The sequence below is a fragment of the Oncorhynchus gorbuscha genome, linkage group LG02 (genome assembly GCF_021184085.1).
Source record: "Oncorhynchus gorbuscha isolate QuinsamMale2020 ecotype Even-year linkage group LG02, OgorEven_v1.0, whole genome shotgun sequence".
Lineage (NCBI taxonomy): Eukaryota > Metazoa > Chordata > Actinopteri > Salmoniformes > Salmonidae > Oncorhynchus > Oncorhynchus gorbuscha.
The window spans coordinates 53,254,120-53,280,153 of NC_060174.1; the positions used below are offsets into that span (position 1 = coordinate 53,254,120).

Consider the following 26,034-nt stretch of genomic DNA (forward strand, 5'->3'; position numbering starts at 1 on the left):
TACAGTGAATTATAAGTTAAATAATCTGTCTGTAAACAATTGTAGGAAAAATTACTTGTGTCATGCACAAAGCATATGTCCTAACCGACTTGTAAAAACTATAGTTTGTTACCATGAAATTTGTGGAGTGGTTGAAAAACACGTTTCAATGACTCCAACTTAAGTGTATGTAATCTTCTGACTTCAACTGGTAGATAACCTCTTTCGCTCAAGTATCCCTGCACATCTTAAATATGGTATTGGAACTGACCCTGAATAGAGCTATTTTTATTTATCCAGTATTTTTGTTCTTCCTTATGTAAATGTCAGTCCCACATTGATTACTGCATTGTTGGATTTGGAGCTAGCAAGAAATGCATTTCACTGTACTTGTGCACATGGCATTATGACATATTATAGTGTATGTCTGGGTTTGATGCTATTCAAGGCTGTGCATCTGGCTTCAGACCATGGCAGAAATCCACAGGTGTGTGTGTGTGTGTGTGTGTGTGTGTGTGTGTGTGTGTGTGTGTGTGTGTGTGTGTGTGTGTGTGTGTGTGTGTGTGTGTGTGTGTGTGTGTGTGTGTGTGTGTGTGTGTGTGTGTGTGTGTGTGTGTGTGTGTGTGTGTGTGTGTGTGTGTGTGTGTGTGTGTGTGTGTGTTACAAACAGCAGAGGCCCACTGGGAGAAACCACCTCTTTCTGGGTGGCAGGCAGTGCCTGCGGGCACTTACATCTCAATGTGTAATGCAAATTAAAACACAAAAGAGGAGGGGGAAGTGCAATCTTCATGGCCGTTGTAATGCTTTTGCTATCTGATTAAATCCATTTCAACTGGCATTGCTACATGCTTCAAGAATGCCACACAGGAGATTTTGGATACTTTAGATGAGACGACAACAAACCTGTGAATGTAGATAAAAGCTAAAAAGTGAACCATCCGTTCAATCTTTTCTGAATTAGATCTGCTCTCATATGAGGGCAGTCCTTTCATATTATCATTTTTTGGGGACAGGATAGACCAAAGTAAAAAGATGGAAGAGGCGCTTTCAGAAAGTGGTCCAATTCACAATGCAGCGGTATATACAGTGCATTCGGAAAGTATTCAGACCCCTTGACTTTTTCCACATTTTGTTACATTATAACTTTATTATGATTTAAAAAATATATTTTTTAATCCTCATCAATCTACACACAATTCCCCATAATGACAAAGCAAAAACAGGTTTTTATACATTTTATTTAATGTATAAAAAATGAACATGTACATAAGTATTCAAACCCTTTACTCACTACTTTGTTGAAGCACCTTTGGCAGTGATTACAGTCTTCTTGGGTATGACGCTACTAGCTTGGCACATCTACAGTACCAGTCAAAAGTTTGGACACACCTACTCATTCCAGGGTTTTTCTTTATTTGTACTATTTTCTACATTGTAGAATAATAGTGAAGACATCAACTATGAAATAACACATATATAATAATTTAGTAACCAAAACAGTGAGGTTAAACAAATCAAAATATATTTTATATTTGAGATCCTTCAAAGTAGCCACCCTTTGCCTTGATGACAGCTTTGCACACTCTTGGCTTTCTCTCAACCAGCTTCATAAGGTAGTCACCTGGAATGCATTTCAATTAACAGGTATGCCTTGTTAAACCTTAATTTGTGGAATTTATTTCCATCTTAATGCGTTTGAGCCAATCAGTTGTGTTGTGACAAGGTAGGGGTGGTATACAGAAGATAGCCCTATTTGATAAAAGATCAAGTCCATATTATGGCAAGAACAGCTCAAATAAGCAAAGAGAAAGGCCAGTCCTACTATCATTACTTTAAGACATGAAGGTCAGTCAATCTAGAACATTTCAAGAACTTTGACAATTTCTTCAAGTGCAGTCGCAAAAACCATCAAGCGCTATTATGAATCATTTTACATTTTTATAAATTTGCTAAAATGCCTAACAACCTGTTTTCACTTTGTCATTATGGGGTATTGTGTTGTTAAGTTCTAAATGAACCGAGTAAAAATCACAGAGCTTAAACCAAGTTTATATACCCATTGGGTCATACAGCTGCATAGGACAAAGTCATATTTCCAACAGTGGTAGTATATATACCCCAATTTGGGAGGAGTCTCCTCCTTCACAACATAACATCTTTATTACTAGGCAGGAAGTCAAGTGATGCGGGCAACAAACTGTTCCTTCTCCCTTAATGTGACCTGACCTCGACCCCCGTTTCCTCACGCTCTCCACCATTATCAGTGACAGCAACCGTGTGATTGCCTCTCCTCTACTCAGCACCTCCCAAAGGCCCCTGGCTCCGATCCAACCTTCATTGACCCCACCATATAAATTCCTCCTACAGATACCCATTAACTTCTGATGTATAAACCAGACTATGGCACTCCTAATTTCTCTAGTATAACTGATGATTAACAATATTTAAAGTTTACAAATCCAAACCCATCAGCGTGTAGATTGATGAGGGAATATTTATTTAATTCATTTTAGAATAACGCTGCAAAGTAACAAAATGTGGAAAAAGTCACGGGGTCTGAATACTTTCTGAATGTGTTCTGGTCTAGCCTAGACCACTAGACCACCCCAAGCCATAGAGGACTGTCTTAGGTCTGTGAATGAAATGCTTATTTATGTCAAGACAAAACCATAGCCATTCTTTGTGACAGCAGTTGAGGTCAGTGTTTTGGATAGTAGGTCTGCACAAAATGGGCAGAAAATCTAATTGCGATTTTTCCTACGATTAGATAAAAAAATACTTGGGTGAACTGTTGCAATCATAGAAATAGAATGACTGCTTCAGAGAAAGGCCCTAAAAATTGTCAAAGACACCAGCCAACCTAGTCATAGACTGTTCTCTCTGCTACCGCAAGGCAAGCGGTACAGGAGCGCCAAGTCTAGGTCCAAGAGGCTTCTAAACAGCTTCTACCCCCAAGCTATAAGACTCCTGAAGATCTAATCAAATGGCTACCCAGACTATTTGCATTGCTCCCCCTCTCTCTTTTACGCGGCTGCTACTCTCTGTTAATATCTATGCATAATCACTTTAATAACTCCTACATGACCTCCTCAATAACCTTGACTAACCGGTGCCACCGCACATTGACTCTGTACCGGTACCCCCTGTATATAGCCCCGCTATTATTATTTTACTGCTGCTCTTCAACTACTTGTTTTTAATTTTATCTCTTATTCGTATTCATATTTTTTAAACAGATTTGTTGGTTAGGGGCTTGTTAGTAAGCATTTCACTGTAAGGTCAACCTGTTGTATTGGGAGCATGTGACTAATACAATATGATTTGATTATTCTAAGGTTGGTGTTGTTTAGCATGAGAACAAATGAAAAAGTCAGGTACAGTAGGAGTTTTTGTAACCAGATAGGAACCAAAGTGTTGGTTAGTGTTTCCCAGGAGACCCTAATTACATCTGAATACCGGTAGATGTTTGATTCAGACAAAGATTTTAGAATATGCATAGCCTATTCTTCTCTGATTCAGAACATGTCATTGAACAAACGACTTGCTGACATCCCACTGGTATCAGCCTGTATTAGAGCGAAATTTGGGTAGATATATTTGCCCCCTAGCTCCATAATATTTGCTAGCTAGTTAGTGAGTAGCATTAGCGGCTAGCGCAAATGTTATACTATAATACAGAAAACATGGATTTATATGAAAAATCTATGTGGGGCTTGATGTGTGTAGGTCCTGGGAAGCAGCCGCAACATGACAGACGAAAAACGAGTAAACAATAAAAACGTGTTTTTTTTTGCTATCTGGATATGTCAATATCACAATTTAGATTAGAATAGCCGTAGGGATCAGTGTCGTGGTCAGTGAACTCACCTTCATAGGTTCCACTCTCTAGCAGGGCTCCGCTTTGCTCCAGTTCCATAAAGCGCTCCACGCTCACAAAGTTATAGTCCACCCCCGGCACCTCTCCCTCCTTTGGCAGCCTGGTGGTACCTACAGAGGGAGAAGAAGAAAGGAAGAACGTTACTTGATTATCAATAGTTACAGACACAGAGGAACAGGAGGAGTGAGTATTGAGGGATCACAAGCATTGAGGAGAAGAGTAGAGAGACAGAGAGAGAGAGAGAGAGAGAGAGAGAGAGAGAGAGTAAGAAGAGTCATACTTCTGATAATAATCCAAACCCATTTCATAATTGTATGCTGTCGCAAAATGGATTGGAAAGCAGTGAGAGCTTTAAGGACCACCCAAGCAGTAGGATTAAATGGATACATACTTACAAAGATGTGTAGTGATGAACCAATATGCGTGAATGTGAGCCCTTCAAAACACTAGGCTTGGGTGTATGTTTATAAGAGAAAATAGGATAAGACAAGATAAGCTTTTGTTTTTTCAGCTTCCACAGAAATTTGTAAACAACGTATGGAACATTTTGTCAAGCGACATTGCTGATTCTCCACATGCAAATCAATCTGGTGAGGTTTGTGGACACACAGACCATTAACACGCACGCACGCACACGCACGCACGCACGCACGCACGCACGCACGCACGCACGCACGCACGCACGCACGCACGCACGCACGCACGCACGCACGCACGCACGCACGCACGCACGCACGCACGCACGCACGCACGCACGCACGCACACACACACACACACACACACACACACACACACACACACACACACACACACACACACACACACACACACACACACACACACACACACTATTGTGGAAATCATTGCAGAAACAGCACATTATTACCAAGATGCAATTAGACCTACTCTAAGCTCCAGACTCTGGTGTGTGTGTGTGTGTGTGTGTATCCGTTTAGATGTTAATACAGTAAGAGAAGGGGATTCTATGTGACAATGAGAGGCAGTGCTTGCGTCTGTCCCTCAAGTCTGTATGTGTTTGCATGTGTGCCTGTGTGTGTCAAATCAAATCAGATTTTATTTGTCACATGCTTCGTAATGACAGGTGTAGATGAACAGTGAAATGCTTACTTACAGGCCCTTCCCAGGTCGGGGGTTCACCTTGGGGTCATGATAGGGGCTGCACCAAATGTTTCTAAGATTATTATAAGGTTATAAGACCCCTACCCCTTACATTTATAGGGTCCTAGACTACAGATAAACAATATATATATACACATTATGAGGTTTAATATTGTTCCACAGTAATGTTCTAGTTTCAGCCTCTTATAAAGAAGAGATGTGTGAGTTCAGGGTGTCTGTGAAAAGAGCCTAAAAGATAAAAGAGATGCAGAGACACAGAACTCCCCAGGGAGTGTAAGAGATAAGAGACTAGTCAGACATTCCACTATAAATCAACTTGGAGATTTATTGGTAAGCATTTAGATAACACTAAAAGTCTTGTTTATATAGCTGTGTAGGCATGGTTTTGGTCTCATGAGTCGAAGGTAATGACGTAGTCAACATCACAGGGTTGACTACAAGCTTGACAAAAGCAACTTGGGACACTTTCTATTTTGCAGAACTTACTCGGAAACATTAGTGCTTATGTTCCTGTTGTCAACTTCTGTCTGCAATTGCATTGATAAAGGTTTTTTTGAATGATTTAATTAAAGATATTGTCATAATGCTAATTTCACCAATGAGAAAATGATTGACATGGAACAAGGAAAATAACCCTAACACCAACAATGCAGAGAGAAAAAAAGATAAATAATAGAAAAGTAATAACACAAGGAGTAAATACACAACGAGTAACAATAACTTAGCTATATACTAGGTAATTGAGGTAGATATGTACATAAGTAGGGATAAAGTGAACGGGCAACAGGATAGAAAATAAACTGTAGCAGCAGCATATGTGATGAGTCAAAAGAGTTAGAGCAAAAAGGGTCAATGAAGATAGCTAAATAATTAACAAATAGCTACCCGGACTAACTATTTAGCAATCTTAATGCTTGGGGGTAGAAACTGTTCAGGGTTCTGTTATTTTCAGACTTGATGAATCGGGCCGCTTGCCATTCGGTAACAGAGAGAACAATCTATGACTTGGGTGGCCGGAGTCTTTGACAATATTTAGGACCTTACTCTGACACCGCCTGGTGTAGATGTCCTGGATTGCAGGGGGCTCGGCCCCAGTGATGTACTGGGCTCTACACACAGAGAGGGCGAGGGAGCAAGCGAGAGATCAGGATTGATTCCACTGTGGGTTGTCTACGTTGTCTTTTTCTATCCATTGATTGGATTGCTTATTTCTATTCTGTCAAATTTGCTCAAGCAAATGCTTTTCACACACATTCAATACAGTTTTTACTGTATCTCTTTCTATCTAACTTATTGAGGATATGAGTGCCCATGCCGAATCTTTTCAGCCTCCTGAGGAGGAAGAGGCGTTTTCATGCCTTCTTCATGACTGTGTTGGTGTGTGTGGACCATGATAATTCCTTAGTGATTTAGACACAAGGAACTTGAAGCTCTCGACCCGCTCCACAACAGTCCTGTCGATGTGGATGTGGATGTGCTCGGTCCTCCGTTTCTTGTAGTCCACGATCAGCTCCTTTGTCTTGCTGACTTTGAGGGAGAGGGTGTTGTCTGGCACCACACTGCCATGTCCCTGACTTCCTCCCTATTGGCTGTCTTGTCGTTGTCGGTGGTCAGGTCAACCACTGTCGTGTTGTCAGCAAACTTAATGATGGTGTTGGAGTCGTGCCCTGTCATAGGTGAACAGTGAGTACAGGAGGGGAAGAGTACACACCCTTGACGGGACCCCGTGTTCAGGGTCAGCATGGTGGATGTGTTGTTGCCTACCCGCACCACCTGGGGGCGGCCCGTCAGGAGTCCAGGATCCAGTTGAAGAGGGTGTTCAGTTCCAGGGTCCGGAGCTTAGTGATGAGCTTAGAGGGAACTATAGTGTTGAACACAGAGATATAAGTTGTGTGTTTGTGTGTGTGCGCATGTGTTTGCTTAGATGCAGCAGTTAGAGATTATTTGTTCTAATGAAAAGGCAGTGTTTGAGTCTGTGCCAAGTGGAAGCTCTACTCTACTCAAGCACACTGTAAACTCAATACTATGATGTTGGTTTCTTTGCAACTCCATTGATCAGCTAAGACCACTGATTGGTTAATTAAGGAGAGAGAGAGGGCGAGGGAGCGAGCGAGAGATCAGGATTGATTCCACTGTGGGTTGTCTACGTGGTCTTTTTCTATCCATTGATTGGATTGCTTATTTCTATTCTCTGTCAAATTTGCTCAAGCAAATGCTTTTCACACATATTCAATACCGTTTTTACTGTAGCTCTTTCTACAGAAACATTTGCCACAATGTCAGAAAATGTGGAGATGTGGAGAATATAAACACAGAGTTGACAAAGCACTCAATGAAATAATCTGATGTAAAACAAGACCACAGTTCCAGTATCCCTACTAGCTAAGGTTTGAGAGACTAGTCTTTTTGAATAATGTGAGTTGTCAGTCAGTCAGTCAGTCAGTCACACACACAGAGTCTGAAGCTTAGAGCAGGGTTAATTTTGTGACTTAACAGCCTTATTCTAAAGTGAATTAAATAGTATTGTTCCCTTATCAATCTACACTCAGTACCCGATAATGACAAAGCAATTATGGGGTATTGTTTATAGATTGATAAGGAAATGTGTTTATTTAATCGATTTTAAAATAATGCTGTAACGTAACAAAAAGGTGTTAAAAATCAAGCGCTCTAAATAATTGTCAAATGCATTGTCCTCTAATTTTCTCTAAAAAAATCCTAAATGGCCCGCCCGATGAAGGAAAAGGCACCCTGTGTGAAAGATTGACCTGAAATGATAAATCCCATATTGGTCTCCCGAGGCCAACCCAAGCTGCACCGAGCAAGTAGGCTAACAGTAGACCTACTATTGAAACAGATACATAAATGAGGCTGTGAACTGAGTCATTAATTCACAGGTTTCTGAACACCCCCCCCCCCCCAAAAAAATGATGTCCATAACAATGCTTAAACCACATTAAACCTCATCAGGAGGTTTTGAGGTCAGATTATTATTTTTTGTATAGTTAACCTTTAATTCTAGTGCACTCTTGTTTGGATAGTGGTGTTTCTGTAGCACATGAGGTGGAGTTTGCAAAATAAATAGCTAGTGGATTGGTGCAAATAACCATGATATCAGTCTGGCAGGTAGGCAAAAACTACTTTGTAGCTAGTTAACATTTAATAGAGAAGGTTTTTGGGAAAGCCCTTCCATCTACCAGAAGACGGTTAGGCCTGTCATTAGCGTCACTATATTTTTGTTTGAACCTGAACATTTTACTTCATATAGCCAGCCGTCCCACAATAGAAAGGTGGAGGCAATTATTTTATAAAGACTTCCTCATATATGTTCTCCTGTCCTATTGGTTTTCTTTCAACTTTCTTTCATTGTCTACTCTAGCAGCCAAAGGCATTATCCTAGTCATATTAGCAACCCATGATAGTTGTTGCATCTTTAGATCTCCCCTCTTTCTAACAGAAATCGCTTTTTGCATTTTGAAACATTTGCGCTAAGGCTTACCACCGTGTGCACATTGCTGCATATAAAATGTGAACAAATAAGTGTATCAGCATTTTAAGCAAAACATTCTGGGCCTGGTTTCCCAAAAGCATTTTAAGGCTAAGTTGAAATTAGAACCATAGGATCCTATGGTTCTAACAATTAACTTAGCCAAAGATGCTTTTGGGAAACCAGGCCCAGATCTGTTCCATTAGCCTTATTAATTGATAAGGTGTATACTGGGCCTCCACTACTATGATAAGCTTTGTGGGGATTAACGAGTATATGCAATACCCACTGAAAAATAAATGCACTACACCACTATATTGTACTGTATCAATTAATCTGTCTGCCCATAATCATCTATTCAGCCAGCCAGAGATGTTCAACTTCACTGCCATGATGTACTAACAAGAATGATATTTGCAGCCATCATAAAGGATGGTTTACAGGTTTGTTTCCGGAAGAAGCTAGCTAGCTAGGCTATCTAGTCAGTTAGGTCGGTTGATAGCCCCTGTGAAATTATATCAGTACTAGCTAGCTAACTAAACAGTTAGCTTGGTCATTAAAGGGGTTTATGCTATGTGGTTGACAACCCTTAAACCTCTTAGATGTAAGGTCCCCTTTCTAACATGTTCCCTTATAAATCGATTTGTTTATACAGTAGGTCGAAATGGCTTACATTGAGCGATAGCCCTGGTTTCCATGGACACAGAGCCTGTGTTACATAGGATGTGAAATATGAAACCACTTGAAGCTGGGATGTCTCCACTACCATTTCCTTCGCTCTTCCGACTGTCCATCAATTCCTGGGTGAACCCTACATTACAGCCAAGGACATGCACATGCCTGCAAGTGTTACATCGTAGCAACAGTAGAGAGTGCTTTCATCACGGTAGCATATTCAGAGATCAATTTATTGCCATTAATCTAAAATAATTCATAGATTTTAAACAAAAAACACTTTCTGTTTGTCATATTTGGACAATAGTAATATGAGATGAAAGGTGAGTTCCTAACGAGTTCAGGAAGCCAAGCTAGATCTATGTGAGACATTCACAGCAATGGGGGCAGATGTTTTGATCATGGGAGACCTTTAGGAAATATGCACATTTTCTCTAACACTAAACATACAAATATGTATTTTACAGTTAGAAGGAAGGTGAACTCGTATAGTTAGTCATTGTATAATTTGATAATGCTATATTTAGGAAACATTACAAGTAATTTCAAGCCTTATTCATACACTCTTGTTGAATAGGAGCTACATCATATTGGGGTGGCAGGGTAGCCTAGTGGTTAGAGCGTTGGACTAGTAACCGGAAGGTTGCAAGTTCAAATCCCCAAGCTGACAAGGTACAAATCTGTCATTCTGCCCCTGAACAGGCAGTTAACCCACTGTTCGTTCCTAGGCCGTCATTGAAAATAAGAATTTGTTCTTAACTGACTTGCCTAGTTAAATAAAGGTAAAAAAAATATGTAACATATTTGTACTTAGTACTTGAACTTGTGTCCTCAAAAGCGACTACACCTCAGCAATGTATAATTATTTGTAACAGAAAGGTGAGATTTTAACCTTTCTTTGAGTATGCAGCATTACTAGTTATTGTTTATTGCCCTCATGATAAATCATTACTTTTGGGAATCACGTAGATTACACTTAACTGGTTAATGCACCATCACTACTAGCTAGCTAACTAACTAGCCCCACTTAGCTCAGTGCTTGACAGTCATTTTGTATTGCTAGCACTACCAGCTAGCTAGCAGGTTGACACCCCATAATGTGCCACCACTATTAGCTATAGTCTGGACACATGACATTTTTAACAAAGCTTTTTTTCTAATGAAAATGTGTTCATTTCATCTGCCATGGAGTCCAGTTTCTCAATATTACCTTATGACCCAAATTATTGATGTACTTTTGAAGTTATCACAGAAAAACAGGACTTAGTTGAGGGCATTTTTCAACCTGACAGCTCCTATTAGTTCTCGAGTACCATTTTACCAAGTCACCTTCTGAATGTTCTATTCCCAGCCGATTATTCTGCATCATAATGCTAGATGCACTGTTGTTAGTAATTAGATCTACCCACGTAAACCTTGTGGGTTTGCCTCAGGTAACTTGATATTAATAAGGTTACGGCTACTTGGTGAGACAATCACAAAAAAATCACAAAATTTCAAGATTATGTTATAATACTTTTATTGCATCCAATGGTTGTTTTATGCAACAGAATGGAGTATTTTGTTAACTAATGTGTGTGTTCTACTGAGGATAGGCTTCTGGGAGATAACACTGACAGGAGATTTACGAAGTGTTTTGGGTGATAAAACCTAAAGAGCATTCCAGAGCATGAGTTAATTTTATGTTCTATACCGTACCAGTTTGGAGTCGGAGGGACAGACACTGGTATCTACACAATGAAAACTGTTGACACAGCAGATACTGTCTGCTATGTATTATAGGTATCTTTCATACAAATCTTAACCTTGTGACCCATTCTATATATCTGTTGTTCGCCTTCTAGGTTTAAAGGGGTGTATCTTGGCTATAAAATACCTTTGTACTTTTGTCTCGGGGCTCTCAACGAATCATCTTAGCGTGATTCGTCGACCAGCCATCGCTATTGCAAAGCTCTCACTAATAAAGATTCAGTTTACGTATAACTCTGTCTCTCCTCATTTGATAATAAAGAAATTAACCACCACAAGACCTCCAGGCTGTTTAAGGGCTATTTGACCAAGAAAAAGAGTAATGGAGTTCTGTATCAGATGACTTGGCCTCCACAATCACCCGACCTCAACCCAATTGAGATGGTTTGGTATGAGTTGGACAGCAGAATGAAGGAAAAGCAGCCAATAAGTGCTCAGCATATGTGGGAATTCCTTCAAGACTGTTGGAAAAGCATTCCAGGGGAAGGTGGTTGAGAGAATGCCAAGAGTGTGCAAAGCTGTCATCAAGGCAAAGGGTGACTACATTGAAGAATTTAAAATATAAAATATATTTAGATTGATTTAACACTTTTTTGGTTACTACATGATTCCATATGTGTAATTTCATAATCTTGATGCCTTCAGTATTATTTTACAATGTAGAAAATAGTAAAGATAAAGGAAGATCCTGAAATAAGTAGGTGAGTCCAAACGTTTGACTGGTACTATATGTATAGGTGTAAGGTGACTAGGCATCAGGCTATACACTATACACAAAAAAGTACACTGCTTCAAATGAGTAGATTCGGCGATTTCAGCCACACCCATTGATGACAGGTGTATAAAATCAAGCACACAGCCATGCAATCTCCATAGACAAACATCGGCATTAGAATTGCCTTACTGAAGAGCTCAGTGTCTTTCACCATCTAAGGATGCCACATTACCAACAAGTCAGTTCATCAAATTTCTGCCTTGCTAGAGCTTCTGCGGTCAACTGCAACTGTTAGTGTGAAGTGGAAACGTCTAAGAGCAGCAACGGTCCAGCCACAAGCTCACAGAACAGGACCGCCGAGTGCTGAAACGTGTAAACATCGTCTGTCCTTGGTTGCAACACTCACTACCGGGTTCCAAACTGCCTCTGGAAGCAACGTCAGCACAATAACTGTTTGTTGGGAGCTTCATGAAACGGGTTTCCAAGGCCGGGCAGCCGCACACACAAGCTTAATATCGCCATGCGTAATGCTACGCGTCGGCAAGAGTGGTGTAAATCTCGCCACCATTGATTATGCAGCGAAGGAAAAACATTCTCTGGGGTGATTATGCTTCACTATCTGTTAGACTGATAGACAAATCTGGGTTTGGCATTGCCAGGAGAATGCTACCTGCCCCAATGCATTGTGCTAACTGTTAAGTTTGGGAGGCGGAATAATAGTCTGGGACGGTTTTCATAGTTCTGGCTAGGCCCCTTAGTTCCAGTGAAGGGGAAATCTTAACGCTACAGCATACAATGACATTCTAGGCAATTCTGTGCCTCCAAATTTGTGGCAACAGTTTGGGGAAGGGCACTTCCTGTTTCAGCATGACAATGCCCCCGTGCACAAAGCGAGGTCCATGGGCCAAAGACTTATTAGGTTTTCATTTACACCAACAAGCAGGTGTGCACATACATTTGGTAATGCAGTGTATGGTATACTGAATACTGCACAGTGAGGGAAAAAAAGTATTTGATCCCCTGCTGATTTTGTACGTTTGCCCACTGACAAAGAAATGATCAGTCTATCATTGGTAGGTTTATTTGAACAGTGAGAGACAGAATAACAACAACAAAAATCCAGAAAAACGCATGTCAAAAATGTTATAAATTGATTTGCATTTTAATGAGGGAAATAAGTATTTGACCCCTCTGCAAAACATGACTTAGTACTTGGTGGCAAAATCCTTGTTGGCAATCACAGAGGTCGGACTTTCTTGTAGTTGGCCACCAGGTTTGCACACATCTCAGGAGGGATTTTGTCCCACTCCTCTTTTCAGATCTTCTCCAAGTCATTAAGGTTTTGAGGCTGATGTTTGGCAACTCGAACCTTCAGCTCCCTCCACAGATTTTCTATGCGATTAAGGTCTGGAGACTGGTTAGGCCACTCCAGGACCTTAATGTGCTTCTTCTTGAGCCACTCCTTTGTTGCCTTGGCCGTGTGTTTTGGGTCATTGTCATGCTGGAATACCCATCCACGACCCATTTTCAATGCCCTGGCTGGGGGAAGGAGGATCTCACCCAAGATTTGACAGTACATGGCTCCGTCCATTGTCCCTTTGATGCAGTGAAGTTGTCTTGTCCCCTTAGCAGAAAAACACCCCCAAAGCATAACGTTTCCACCTCCATGTTTGGAGCTGTTTGGTGGATGTTATTTTGCCACCAATAATAACATGTTTCCAGTTTGGTGTGACCAAACGAAGTCTTCCGACTAGCTTGGAAAGACAGTACCGTGCAGTACCGAAGAGCCCTTACTGCTGCTCGATCATCCTATTTTTCTAACTTAATTGTGGAAAATAAGAACAATCCGAAATTCCTTTTTGATACTGTCGCAAAGCTAACTAAAAAGCAGCATTCCCCAAGAGAGGATGGCTTTCACCTCAGCAGTGATAAATTCATGAACTTCTTTGAGGAAAAGATCATGATTATTAGAAAGCAAATTACGGACTCCTCTTTAAATCTGCGTATTCCTTCAAAGCTCAGTTGTCCTGAGTCTGCACAACTCCTGCCAGGACCTAGGATCAAGAGACGCTCAAGTGTTTTAGTACTATATCTCTTGACACAATCATGAAAATAATCATGGCCTCAAAACCTTCAAGCTGCATACTGGACCCTATTCCAACTAAACTACTGAAAGAGCTGCTTCCTGTGCTTGGCCCTCCTATGTTGAACATAATAAACGGCTCTCTATCCACCGGATGTGTACCAAACTCACTAAAAGTGGCAGTAATAAAGCCTCTCTTGAAAAAGCCAAACCTTGACCCAGAAAATATAAAAAAACAAAATTGGCCTATATCGAATCTTTCTTTCCTCTCAAAAATGTTAGAAAAGGCTGTTGCGCAGCAACTCACTGCCTTCCTGAAGACAATGTATACGATACCATCGATCATCAAATTATTTTGGAGAGAGTGGAAACCCAAATTGGTCTACACGGACAAGTTCTGGCCTGGTTTAGATCTTATCTGTCGGAAAGATATCAGTTTGTCTCTGTGAATGGTTTGTCCTCTGTCAAATCAACTGTAAATTTCGGTGTTCCTCAAGGTTCCGTTTTAGGACCACTATTGTTTTCACTATATATTTTACCTCTTGGGGATGTCATTCGAAAACATAATGTTAACTTGCACTGCTATGCGGATGACACACAGCTGTACATTTCAATGAAACATGGTGAAGCCCCAAAATTGCCTTCGCTAGAAGCATGTGTTTCAGACATAAGGAAGTGGATGCTGCAAACTTTCTACTTTTAAACTCGGACAAAACAGAGATGCTTGTTCTAGGTCCCAAGAAACAAAAAGATCTTCTGTTGAATCTGACAATTAATCTTAATGGCTGTACAGTCATCTCAAATAAAACTGTGAAGGACTCTGTCATAACCTCACATGGTCTCTCCTATCATTGCTATGCAGACGACACACAATTAATCTTCTCCTTTCCCCCTTCTGATGACCAGGTGGCAAATCGCATCTCTGCATGTCTGGCAGACATATCAGTATGGATGACGGATCACCACCTCAAGCTGAACTTCGGCAAGACTGAGCTGCTCTTCCTCCCGGGGAAGGACTGCCCGTTCCATGATCTCGCCATCACGGTTGACAACTCCATTGTGTCCTCCTCCCAGAGCGCTAAGAACCTTGGCGTGATCCTGGACAACACCCTGTCGTTCTCAACTAACATCAAGGCGGTGGCCCGTTCCTGTAGGTTCATGCTTTACAACATCCGCAGAGTACGACCCTGCCTCACACAGGAAGCGGCGCAGGTCCTAATCCAGGCACTTGTCATCTCCCGTCTGGATTACTGCAACTCGCTGTTGGCTGGGCTCCCTGCCTGTGCCATTAAACCCCTACAACTCATCCAGAACGCCGCAGCCCGTCTAGTGTTCAACCTTCCCAAGTTCTCTCACGTCACCCCGCTCCTCCGCTCTCTCCACTGGCTTCCAGTTGAAGCTCGCATCCGCTACAAGACCATGGTGCTTGCCTACGGAGCTGTGAGGGGAACGGCACCTCAGTACCTCCAGGCTCTGATCAGGCCCTACACCCAAATAAGGGCACTGCGTTCATCCACCTCTGGCCTGCTCGCCTCCCTACCACTGAGGAAGTACAGTTCCCGCTCAGCCCAGTCAAAACTGTTCGCTGCTCTGGCTCCCCAATGGTGGAACAAACTCCCTCACGACGCCAGGACAGCGGAGTCAATCACCACCTTCCGGAGACACCTGAAACCCCACCTCTTTAAGGAATACCTAGGATAGGATAAAGTAATCCTTCTCACCCCCCCCCCCCTAAAATATTTAGATGCACTATTGTAAAGTGGCTGTTCCACTGGATGTCATAAGGTGAATGCACCAATTTGTAAGTCGCTCTGGATAAGAGCGTCTGCTAAATGACTTAAATGTAAATGTAAATGTAAGGACCTCGGCGTTACTCTGGACCCTGATTTCTCTTTTGAAGAACATATCAAGACCGTTTCAAGGACAGCTTTTTTCCACCTATACGTAACATTGCAAAAATCATAGACTTTCTGGCCAAAAATGATGCAGAAAAATTCATCCATGCTTTTGTCACTTCTAGGTTAGACTACTGCAATGCTCTACTTTCTGGCTACCCGGATAAAGCACTAAATAAACTTCAGTTAGTGCCAAATACGGCTGCTAGAATCCTGACTAGAACCCCAAAATTTGATTATATTACTCCAGTGCTAGCCTCCCTACACTGGCTTCCTGTCAAGGCAAGGGCTGATTTCAAGGTTTTACTGCTAACCTACAAAGCATTGCATGGGCTTGCTCCTACCTATCTCTCTGATTTGGTCCTGCCGTATATACCTACACGTACGCTACGGTCACAAGATGCAGGTCTCCTAATTGTCCCTAGAATTTCTAAGCAAACAGTTGGAGGCAGAGCTTTCTCTTATAGAGCTCCATTTTATGGAACGGTCTGCCTACCCATGTAAGAGACGCAAACTCGGTCTCAACCTTTAAGTATTTACTGAAGACTCATTTCTTCAGTGGATCATATGATTGAGTGTAGTCTGGCCCAGGAGTGGGAAGGTGAACGGAAAGGCTCTGGAGCAACGAACCACCCTTGCTGTCTCTGCCTGGCCGGTTCCCCTCTTTCCACTGGGATTCTCTGCCTCTAACCCTATTACAGGGGCTGAGTCACTGGCTTACTGGGGCTCTTTCATACCGTCCCTGGGAGGGTTGTGTCACCTGAGTGGGTTGAGTCAGTGATGTGATCCTCCTGTCTGGGTTGGCGCCCCCCCCTGGGTTGTGCCGTGGCGGAGATCTTTGTGGGCTATACTCGGCCTTGTCTCAGGATGGTAAGTTGGTGGTTGAAGTTATCCGTCTAGTGGTGTGGGGGCTGTGCTTTGGCAAAGTGGGTGGGGTTATATCCTTCCTGTTTGGCCCTATCGGGGGGTGTCCTCGGATGTCTCAGACTTCAGTATTTATGCTGCAGTAGTTTATGTGTTGGGGGGCTAGGGTCAGTTTGTTATATCTGGAGTACCTCTCCTGTCCTATTCGGTGTCCTGCGTGAATTTAAGTCTGCTCTCTCTAATTCTGTCTTTCTTTCCCTCTCTCGGAGGACCTGAGCCCTAGGACCATGCCTCAGGACTACCTGACATGATGACTCCTTGCTGTCCCCAGTCCACCTGGCCGTGCTGCTGCTCCAGTTTCAACTGCACTGCCTTATTATTATTGGACCATGCTGGTCATTTATGAACATTTGAACATCTTGGCCATGTTCTGTTATAATCTCCACCCGGCACAGCCAGAAGAGGACCACTCCACAGCCTGGTTCCTCTCTAGGTTTCTTCCTCAGTTTTGGCCTTTCTAGGGAGTTTTTCCTAACCACAGTGCTTCTACACCTGCATTGCTTGCTGTTTGGGGTTTTAGGCTGGGTTTCTGTACAGCACTTTGAGATATCAGCTGATGTACGAAGGGCTATATAAATACATTTGATTTGATGTTTGACGGTGGGGATGGTGTTCTTGGGGTCATAGGCAGCATTCCTCCTCCTCCAAACACGGCGAGTTGAATGAAAGAGCTCCATTTTGGTCTCATCTGACCAAAACACTTTCACCCAGTTGGCCTCTGAATCATTCAGATGTTCATTGGCAAACTTCAGACGGGCATGTGTATGTGCTTTCTTGAGCAGGGGGACCTTGCGGGCGCTGTAGGATTTCGGTCCTTCATGGCGTAGTGTGTTACCAATTGTTTTCTTGGTGACTATGGTCCCAGCTGCCGTGAGATCATTGACAAGATCCTCCCGTGTAGTTCTGGGCTGATTCCTCAACGTTCTCATGCTCATTGCAACTCCACGAGGTGAGATCTTGCATGGAGCCCCAGGCCGAGGGAGATTGACAGTTCTTTTGTGTTTCTTCCATTTGCAAATAATCGCACCAACTGTTGTCACCTCACTAAACTGCTTGGCGATGGTCTTGTAGCCCATTCCAACCTTGTGTAAGGTCTACAATCTTGTCCCTGACATCCTTGGAGAGCTCTTTGGTCTTGGCAATGGTGGAGAGTTTGGAATCTGATTGATTGATTGCTTCTGTGGACAGGTGTCTTTTATACAGGTAACAAGCTGAGATTAGGAGCAGTCGTTACCTGTATAAAAGACACCTGGGAGCCAAAGGTTTTCCTGATTGAGAGGGGGTCAAATACTTATTTCCCCCATTAAGGTGCAAATCAATTTAGAACATTTTTTACATTTATTTATTTTTATTCTGTCTCTCACTGTTCAAATAAACCTACCATTAAAATTACAGATAATTTCTTTGTTAGTGGGCAAACGTACAAAATCAGCAGGGGACCAAATACTTTTTTCCCTCACTGTAGCAGCAGCGTTAATTATGATTGTATGTGAGTATGTGTGTGTAGATTAATTATAAATGTGTGTGCATGATATGTGCGTGTGAGTGTGTAGAGTCCTGTGAGTGTGCAGAGGCAAGGGTCAAGTCAGATAGTCCGTGCAGTCATTCTGTTTCAGTTTTTTTTCAGGGGGTTGTGTAGCCATTCTGTTAGCTATTTAGCAGTCTTATGGCTTGGGGATAGAAGTGGTTCAGGAGCCTGTTAGCGTCAGACTTGATGCACTGGTGCCGCTTGCCGTGCGGAAGCAGAGAAAATTGTCTATGACTTAGGTGGCTAGAGTTCTTAACAATTTTCCGGGCCTTACTTTCACACGCCTGATATAGAGACCCTGGATGACAGGGAGCTTGGGCCCAGTGATGTACTGGGCTGTCCACACCACCCTCTGTAGCACCATGTGATGGAGATGGTGTTGTTTCCATACCAAGCAGTAATGCAACCAATCAAGATGTTCTCAATGGTGCAGCTGTATAACTTTTGGAGGATTTGAGGGCCCATGCCAAACCTTTTCAACATCCTGAGGGGGAAGAGGCTCTGTCGTTCCTTCTTCACAACTGTGTGTGTGTGATTGGACAATTTAAAGTCCTCAATGATTTGGACACTGGGGAACCTGAAGCTGTCAAACCACCCCCCTTCAGAATGGTTTTTGTGGATGGGGATATGGTTGTTGTCCCGTTACTACACTGCCAGGTCACTGACCTCCTCCCTGTACGCTGTCTCATCTTCGCTGGTGAACAGCTCTATCATCATTGTGTCAGCAGCAAATTGTGTTAGAACAAGGAGTATATGAGGGGACAAAGTACACACCCCTGTGGGTTCCCCATGTTGAGGATCAGCATGGTGGAGATGATGTTGCCTACACTCACCACCTAGGGTCGGACCGGCAGAAAGTCCAGGATCCAGTGGCAGAGGGAGGTGTTCAGTCCCAGGGTCCTAAGCTTGGTGACAAGCTTGCAGGGGACATGGTGTTGAACGCTGAGCTGTAGTCAATGTGACAGCATTCTAACATACAGTTGAAGTCGGAAGTTTACATACAGTGGGGCAAAAATGTATTTAGTCAGCCACCAATTGTGCAAATTCTCCCACTTAAAAAGATGAGAGGCCTGTAATTTTCATCATAGGTACACTTCAACTATGATATACAAAATGAGAAAAAAAATCCAGAAACTCACATAACTTCTTATGGGCAGGTGGGACGGTAGCGTGGTGAAATTACAGAGCACGAAATTCAAACTACAGTATTATAAATATTTAACTTTCATAAAATCACAAGCGTAATACATCAAAATCAAGCTGAATTTATTGTTAATCCAGCCTCTGTGTCAGATCTCAAAAAGGCTTTACGGCTAAAGCAAACCATGCGATTATCTGAGGACAGCACCCCGCATACAGAAGCATGAAAAACATTTTTCAACCAGGCAGGTGCGACACGAAAGTCAGAAATAGCAACCTTTGATGATCTTCTTCTGTTGGCAGTCCCAGTTACATCACAAATGGGCCTTTTGTTCGATAATGTCCTTTTATCCATAAAAACTCAATTTAGCTGGCGCGCTTCAGTCAATAATCCACCCAGTTTCCCTCCATCAAAATGCATACAAAATGAATCCCAAACGTTAATAATAACTAATAATAATAATTTCCAAACAAGTGAAACAACATTTATAAACAAACCATACCCTAATACGTAAATAAATGATCAAATTTAAGATGGAGAATCGTTATTGTCTTTACCGGAGAAAAATACAAAAGCAAAACTACAGCGAAAATGGGAGCCACCCAGAAAAACTACAATTTCTGGCTGATTTTTCCAAAAACCAGCCTGAAACTCTTTCTTAGGAACTGTATAGGAAAGAGGAACTGCAATCTGGGAGGACTTGGCCTTATAATAAAAGTGATAGCCATTGAAATTAGTGGTAGACTGATTTTGTTTTGGGGGAGGGGGGTGGTTTGTCCTCTGGGTTTCGCCTGGCATATCAGTTCTGTTATACTCACAGACATAACGAAACCATAGAGTGTTTTCTATCCAAATCTACCAATTATATGCATATCCTAGCTTCTGTGCCTAAGTAACAGGCGGTTTACTTTGGGCACAATTTTCATCAGGCCGTAAAAATACTGCCCCCTAACCAAGAGAGGTTAACTTGGGTCAAACGTTTCGGGTAGCCTTCCACAAGCTTCCCACAATAAGTTGGGTGAATTTTGGCCCATTCCTCCTGACAGAGCAGGTGTAACTGAGTCCGGTTTGTAGGCCTCCTTGCTCGCACACTCTCTTTCAGTTCTGCCCACACATTTTCTATAGGATTGAGGTCAGGACTTTGTTGTCCTTAAGCCATTTTGTCACAGCTTTGGAAGTATGCTTGGGGTCATTGTCCATTTGGAAGACCCAATTGCGACCAAGCTTTAACTTTGACTGATTTCTTGAGATGTTGATTCAATATATCCACATAATTTTCCTGCCTCATGTCGCCATCTATTTTGTGAAGTATGCCTGCAGCAAAGCACCCCCACAACATGATGCTGCCACCCCCATGCTTCATGGTTGGGATGGTGTTCTTCGGCTTGCAAGCCTCCCCCTTTTTCCTCAAAACATAACGATGGTCATTATGGCCAAACAGTTCTATTTTTGTTCCATCAGACCAGAGGACATTTCTCCAAAAAGTGGATAGAGTAACAGTGGTCTATAGGACTTTATCTCCCCTAGTGATGAAGAAAACATGTAAATGGAAATTGGGCATCAGGCGCTTTAAATCACCGGCGTCAAGAAAGGCAGCTTCCAGATGTCAGTTTTCCTGCTTGGTTATAGCCTCGTACAATTCATTAAGTGCCAGCTTGTTATATTTCGGTAACACTTTATTTGACGCATAGAGTCATGATGCGATCATAACCATGTTATAACAGCTGACATGACATGTCATAACCTGTCAATATTGTCATAACACTGTCGTAACATTTTTTTTTACCTGTTGTGACATATATTGTGTTATTTTATGGCTGGTTATGACACCTACACAAGAGTGTAAGAAAAAGCCTAAAAAAACCTACCAACAGGTAAACCATTCAATTAAACTACTTACTACTTGTAATCAGTATGTTCATGTTACTTATCATTATATTTAAAGTACCAGTCATAAGTTTAGACACACCTACTCATGTGTGTTATTTTATGAAAACTATAAAATAATACACATGGAATCATGTAGTAACCAAAAAAGTGTTAAACAAATCCAAATATATGTATTTGAGATTCTTCAAAGTAGCCACCTTTTGCCTTGATGACATCTTTGCACACTCTTGGCATTCTCTCAAACAGCTTCATGAGGTAGTCACCTGGAATGCATTTCAATTCATTAAACAACCTCTACTCGATCAGTGTCCCAAAATAGGGACAGTTGCTGCTTAATTTGCAATATCTGACTAGAATGGTGTTGTAAACAAAATCCAACTTTCCGAGACATAGACATGTCTTATATGGTCAGAAATCTTAAATGATTGTTAATCTGACTGCAGTGTCTAATTTACAGTAGCTATTGCAGCGAAGAAACACCATGCTTTTGTTTGAGGAAAGTGCACAACAACAAAACACTTTTATCAAGGCAACTTCATTACATTCAGTAATGTTGTTCTGATTTGTCATTCAGAGGGTCCCAGAGATAAAATGTAGCATAGTTTTGTTTGATAAAAATCAATATTTATATCCTAACACGATCCATGTTGTATACAGCGTTTCACATGAATTCCGACTCCTTCAACTTGCAACAAAACAATCTATGAAATCTAAATGGCTAAACTTTGTTTTAACCAGTCAAGTTCTGTGCAATCTTCAGACACTCTAGAAGGCAAACAAACTTTTTTTCATCATTCTACATTACGTATTGGCTACACAACACGTCTATTAGCCCACGAAGGACAGACATCATTGCGCACCAACACCAATGAGACAGGCGGTGTTCACTAGATTTTTATTTTATTTATTTTAGCTTTATTTAATTAGGCAAGTCAGTTAAGAACTGAGTCTTATTTTCAATGATGGCCTAGGAAGAGTGGATTAACTGCCTTGACAGTCTCTAGGTCCAATTACCCCTATCGTTTTGAAACATAGCTCGCTAGATAGCCAATGAGCTGGGCTTTACATGAGTATGTGATGACCCTTTGTAGGAGCAACAGCCATTGTCCTCTGGCTGCACGCAACGCGGTTCATTCTCCATTGAAAATCCACAGGACACAGCGGCGTTTACGTTACGGAACACTGGCTTTCTTTTACAAGGTTTTCTCAAAACTTGAAAAGTACAACATGGCAACTAAGGGCATGAATGCTAAATCAAACCAAGTATACACATTTGAATGAGATTATTGCAGAAATTGACCGGGAGAATGACACGAGGAGTCCTGCGTGCTAGAAAGATTGGAAGGAGAGAAGGAAACGTTACTTTTTTAGATCCGTTAGTAAAATATGTTTTTGCTTCTCCTGCTAATCCAATTGTTTAAATGGTTGCATATTAATTGAAGATATTTGTCTTTGATTTATTTATTTTTTGCGATCAACATTTTATCTTTTATTTCACAATATACAACACGTAAGGACGGATCACTTTACAAATACTAGCCGAAATGACAACATTAACATACAATACAACTTTTTACATATTGTTAGGAGTGAATTATTTGAGTGCACAATATGACATTTACAGAAAGGAAGTAGAGTTTACAATAAAATATATTCTATATTACTCTCAGAAAAGAAAATGTTGTCCACCCAATCCCCTACCATGTTGGTCCAATGCTTGTTGAAGAGTTTTTATTATCTGATACATTTTTGCATAATACATCCCATACCTCAACTGTATTTGCCCAAGCTTTATTTATCACGGCCACTGATCGCTCTATACGAACAATATCTTGAAAATATGATTGTAGGGGTAATCCAAGCACTGAGGATAACTTGCTTCTGTAAACCCCACATACAAGATTATTTTCTGAACCAGTTCCAATACAAGTGAGGAGTCATCATTCAACAAAAATAAAGGTGGATCTTTGTTCACAGGGAAACCCATCGTTTTTCTAAGGAAATCTGAAACATGTGACCAGAATTGTGACACCACAGGACATTCCCAAAACATTAGTGTTACAAAAGCATTCATATGGCATCTATCACATATTGGAGTTGGAATCTTAAAACGTCGAAATGGGGTTGCATAACTTCTATGTATAAGCTTACAATGTATAAGCTGGTATAGTGGGTTTTTAGAGGTAACAAATACATTTTCCGAAATGGTATCCCAGTTCAGATCGTGCCCCAATCCCTGCATTTCGCGGTTCCATACCAGAGTGACACCCAATGTAGCGCATTTAACAGCAGGCAACCATAAGTATCAGAGACCATTTTAGACGTTAATGAAGGGTATATCCATGTAAGAATTATGTGGGATGTTAATGGGGCATCCCATGGTACACGATAAGTTTTTAATGAAGATCTTAACTATAGGTAAAGGAACCATGAAAAGCCTGGAAGTGAATACATTTGTTTGAGATCCTGGAAAGGTATTAGCCCCTTATCATTATACATGTCTCGCAAGGTATGCACACCCTTATACGCCCACAATGGGTACACAAAAGGCTTATTGTTTGTCAGCAGGTTATAGTTATGCCATATAGGAGAAGAATCACAGAACCTCTTAGTGTTGCCTATATGTTTCTCAGCGTAGTACCATACTTGTAGTGAGTTGAAAATATATTTTTTTTAACCTTTTTTTGTATGGTGTTTTAAAAAAAAACGTCTATGCGGTGCAACAACTGTTTCCTCTATGCCTCTCCAAGATGCTGCAATAGAATCATTAGACCATACGGTCAATAATTTAATTTTTATTTAGAACAGTAATATAATTTGTAATCTGGAAGAGACAAACCTCCTGCAGAGACAAACCTGCATCTCTGCAAATCAGAGGTCATCTCATCTTCTAGTTTGACATAGTTCCTTCTGCAAACTTGGGAACATTTGGTGGGTATGCATTTGAGATGTTAAGAAATACAATAAGGTGTCTTCAGCATAGAGTGACACTTTATGCCGGGTACCTTTAATATTGATGGGTAAAATAAATGGTTCCAATCTAATCGCTTGAGCAAAGGGCTCCAAAGACAGTGCAAAGAGCATTGGTGTTTCAAATGTTAAAGCGAGTGTAGAGAAATGCTTGTGGTTCTAGTTCCAACAGTGCAGTAATATCTAACAAGTAATCTAACAATTCCCAACAACTACCTTTTGCATACAAATCTAAGAAGTAATCTAACAATTCCTCAACAACTACCTAATATACACAGATCTAAAGGGGTGAATGAGAATATATGTACATATAAGTATATGGATGAGCGATGGCAGAGCGGCATAGGCAAAATGCGGTAGATGGTATAAAATGCAGTATATACAGTACATGTGATAGGAGTAATGTAATACAGTATATGTAAACATTATTAAAGTGAAATTATTTAAAGTGGCATTGTTTAAAGTGACTAGTGATCCATTTATAAAGTGGCCAGTGATTGGGTCTCAATATGAGTTAGCGATTGCTGTTTAGCAGTCTGATGGCCTTGAGACAGAAGCTGTTTCTCAATCTCTCGGTACCAGCTTTGATGCACCTCTACTGACCTCGCCTTCTGGATGATAGCGGTGTGAACAGGCAGTGGCTCGGGGTTGTCCTTAATGATCTTTTTGACCTTCCTGTGACATCGAGTGCTGTAGGTGTCATGTAGGGCAGGTAGTTTGCCCCCTGTGATGCATTGGGCAGACCTCACCACCCTCTGGAATGCCTTGCGGTTGAGGGCGGTGCACTTTCCGTACCAGGCTGTGATACAGCCCGACAGGATGCTCTCGGTTGTGCATCTGTAAAAGTTTGTCAGGGTTTTGCACGACAAGCCAAATTTCTTCAGCCTCCTGTGGTTGAAGATGTGGCATTGCGCATTCTTCACCACACCAGCCTATCAAATGCTTTTTTTGCATCCACACTAAAAAGTGCAGCGGGGACTGGGTTGTTTTCAGACTCATTTATCATATGGAATATTGTCTGAGGCTGAATTACCGTTCATAAACCCAGTTTTATCGTTATATAACTTTTACAGTCTAGGGGAGATTCAGGGATTCGATCCAGCGACCTTTCGGTTACTGACCAAACGCTCTAACCACGAGGCTACACTGCCGACCCTGTAGGTTTCCATTATAGGGGAGGGGGAGCGAGTGGTCGCATCTGCACTTCGCTCCCGTGGGTAGTATAACTTTTTCATTATATTTCATTATAGCACAACGGTTTGATTTGTCTAATCTTAGCAATTTCTTCTCAGCTAGCTACATAGCCGTCTTTGTATCAAAGATAATTGCGTAATTATCGTATTTCGCCGTCCTAACGTAGTCTTCACTAGCCAGCTAGCTAACGTCCACTGATTAGCTGCACTGGAGAAACTATTACACTCAACTGAACGACTTGATTAGTGTAGTGTTAGCTAGCTACATAGCTGTCTTTGCTGTCTTCGTATCATCGTATCCAAGATAATTGTGTTGTTTAGGTTTAGAGTGTGTAGTCTTAGAGTGATTATCTTAATTTACCGAGGTTAGCTAGCCAGCTATTTGTCGTCCTTAACGTAGGTGACTCTGCTAGCTAGCCAACACTAGCCAACGTCTTCTGTATAGAACTCAACAACCCGGTCGCATTCACAGGTAGTATCACATTTTCACTTCATTTCATTACAGTACAACGGTTTGATTTGTTTGATCGTAGCTAGCTACATAGCTAGCTACATAGCCGTCTTTGTATCAAAGATAATTGTGTAGTCTAGAGCGATTTTCTAGGTTCGCTAGCCAGCTATTGTCATTCTTTTAACGCAACGTAACGTAAACAACACTGCTAGCTAGCCAGCTAGCCCCCGAATAGCAACACTGCAGAAACTATTACACTCAACGGAACGACTTGATTAGTGTAGTGTCAACAACGCACCCACTGCCAGCTGGCCTACTTCAGCAGTACTGTATCAT

General features: G+C 41.6%; 1 protein-coding gene across 8 annotated transcripts in view; it reads right to left on the reverse strand.

Moving 5' to 3' along the window:
- The window catches only part of LOC124004185 (membrane-associated guanylate kinase, WW and PDZ domain-containing protein 2-like), a 252,761-nt gene that overhangs the window by 148,087 nt on the left and 78,640 nt on the right, over positions 1-26,034 (reverse strand). For all 8 annotated transcript variants that reach the window (XM_046313016.1, XM_046312969.1, XM_046312961.1 and 5 more), the window contains exon 3: positions 3,847-3,966. In XM_046313016.1, the coding sequence (XP_046168972.1) occupies positions 3,847-3,966 (120 nt within the window). The remainder of the gene's footprint in view (positions 1-3,846; positions 3,967-26,034) is intronic.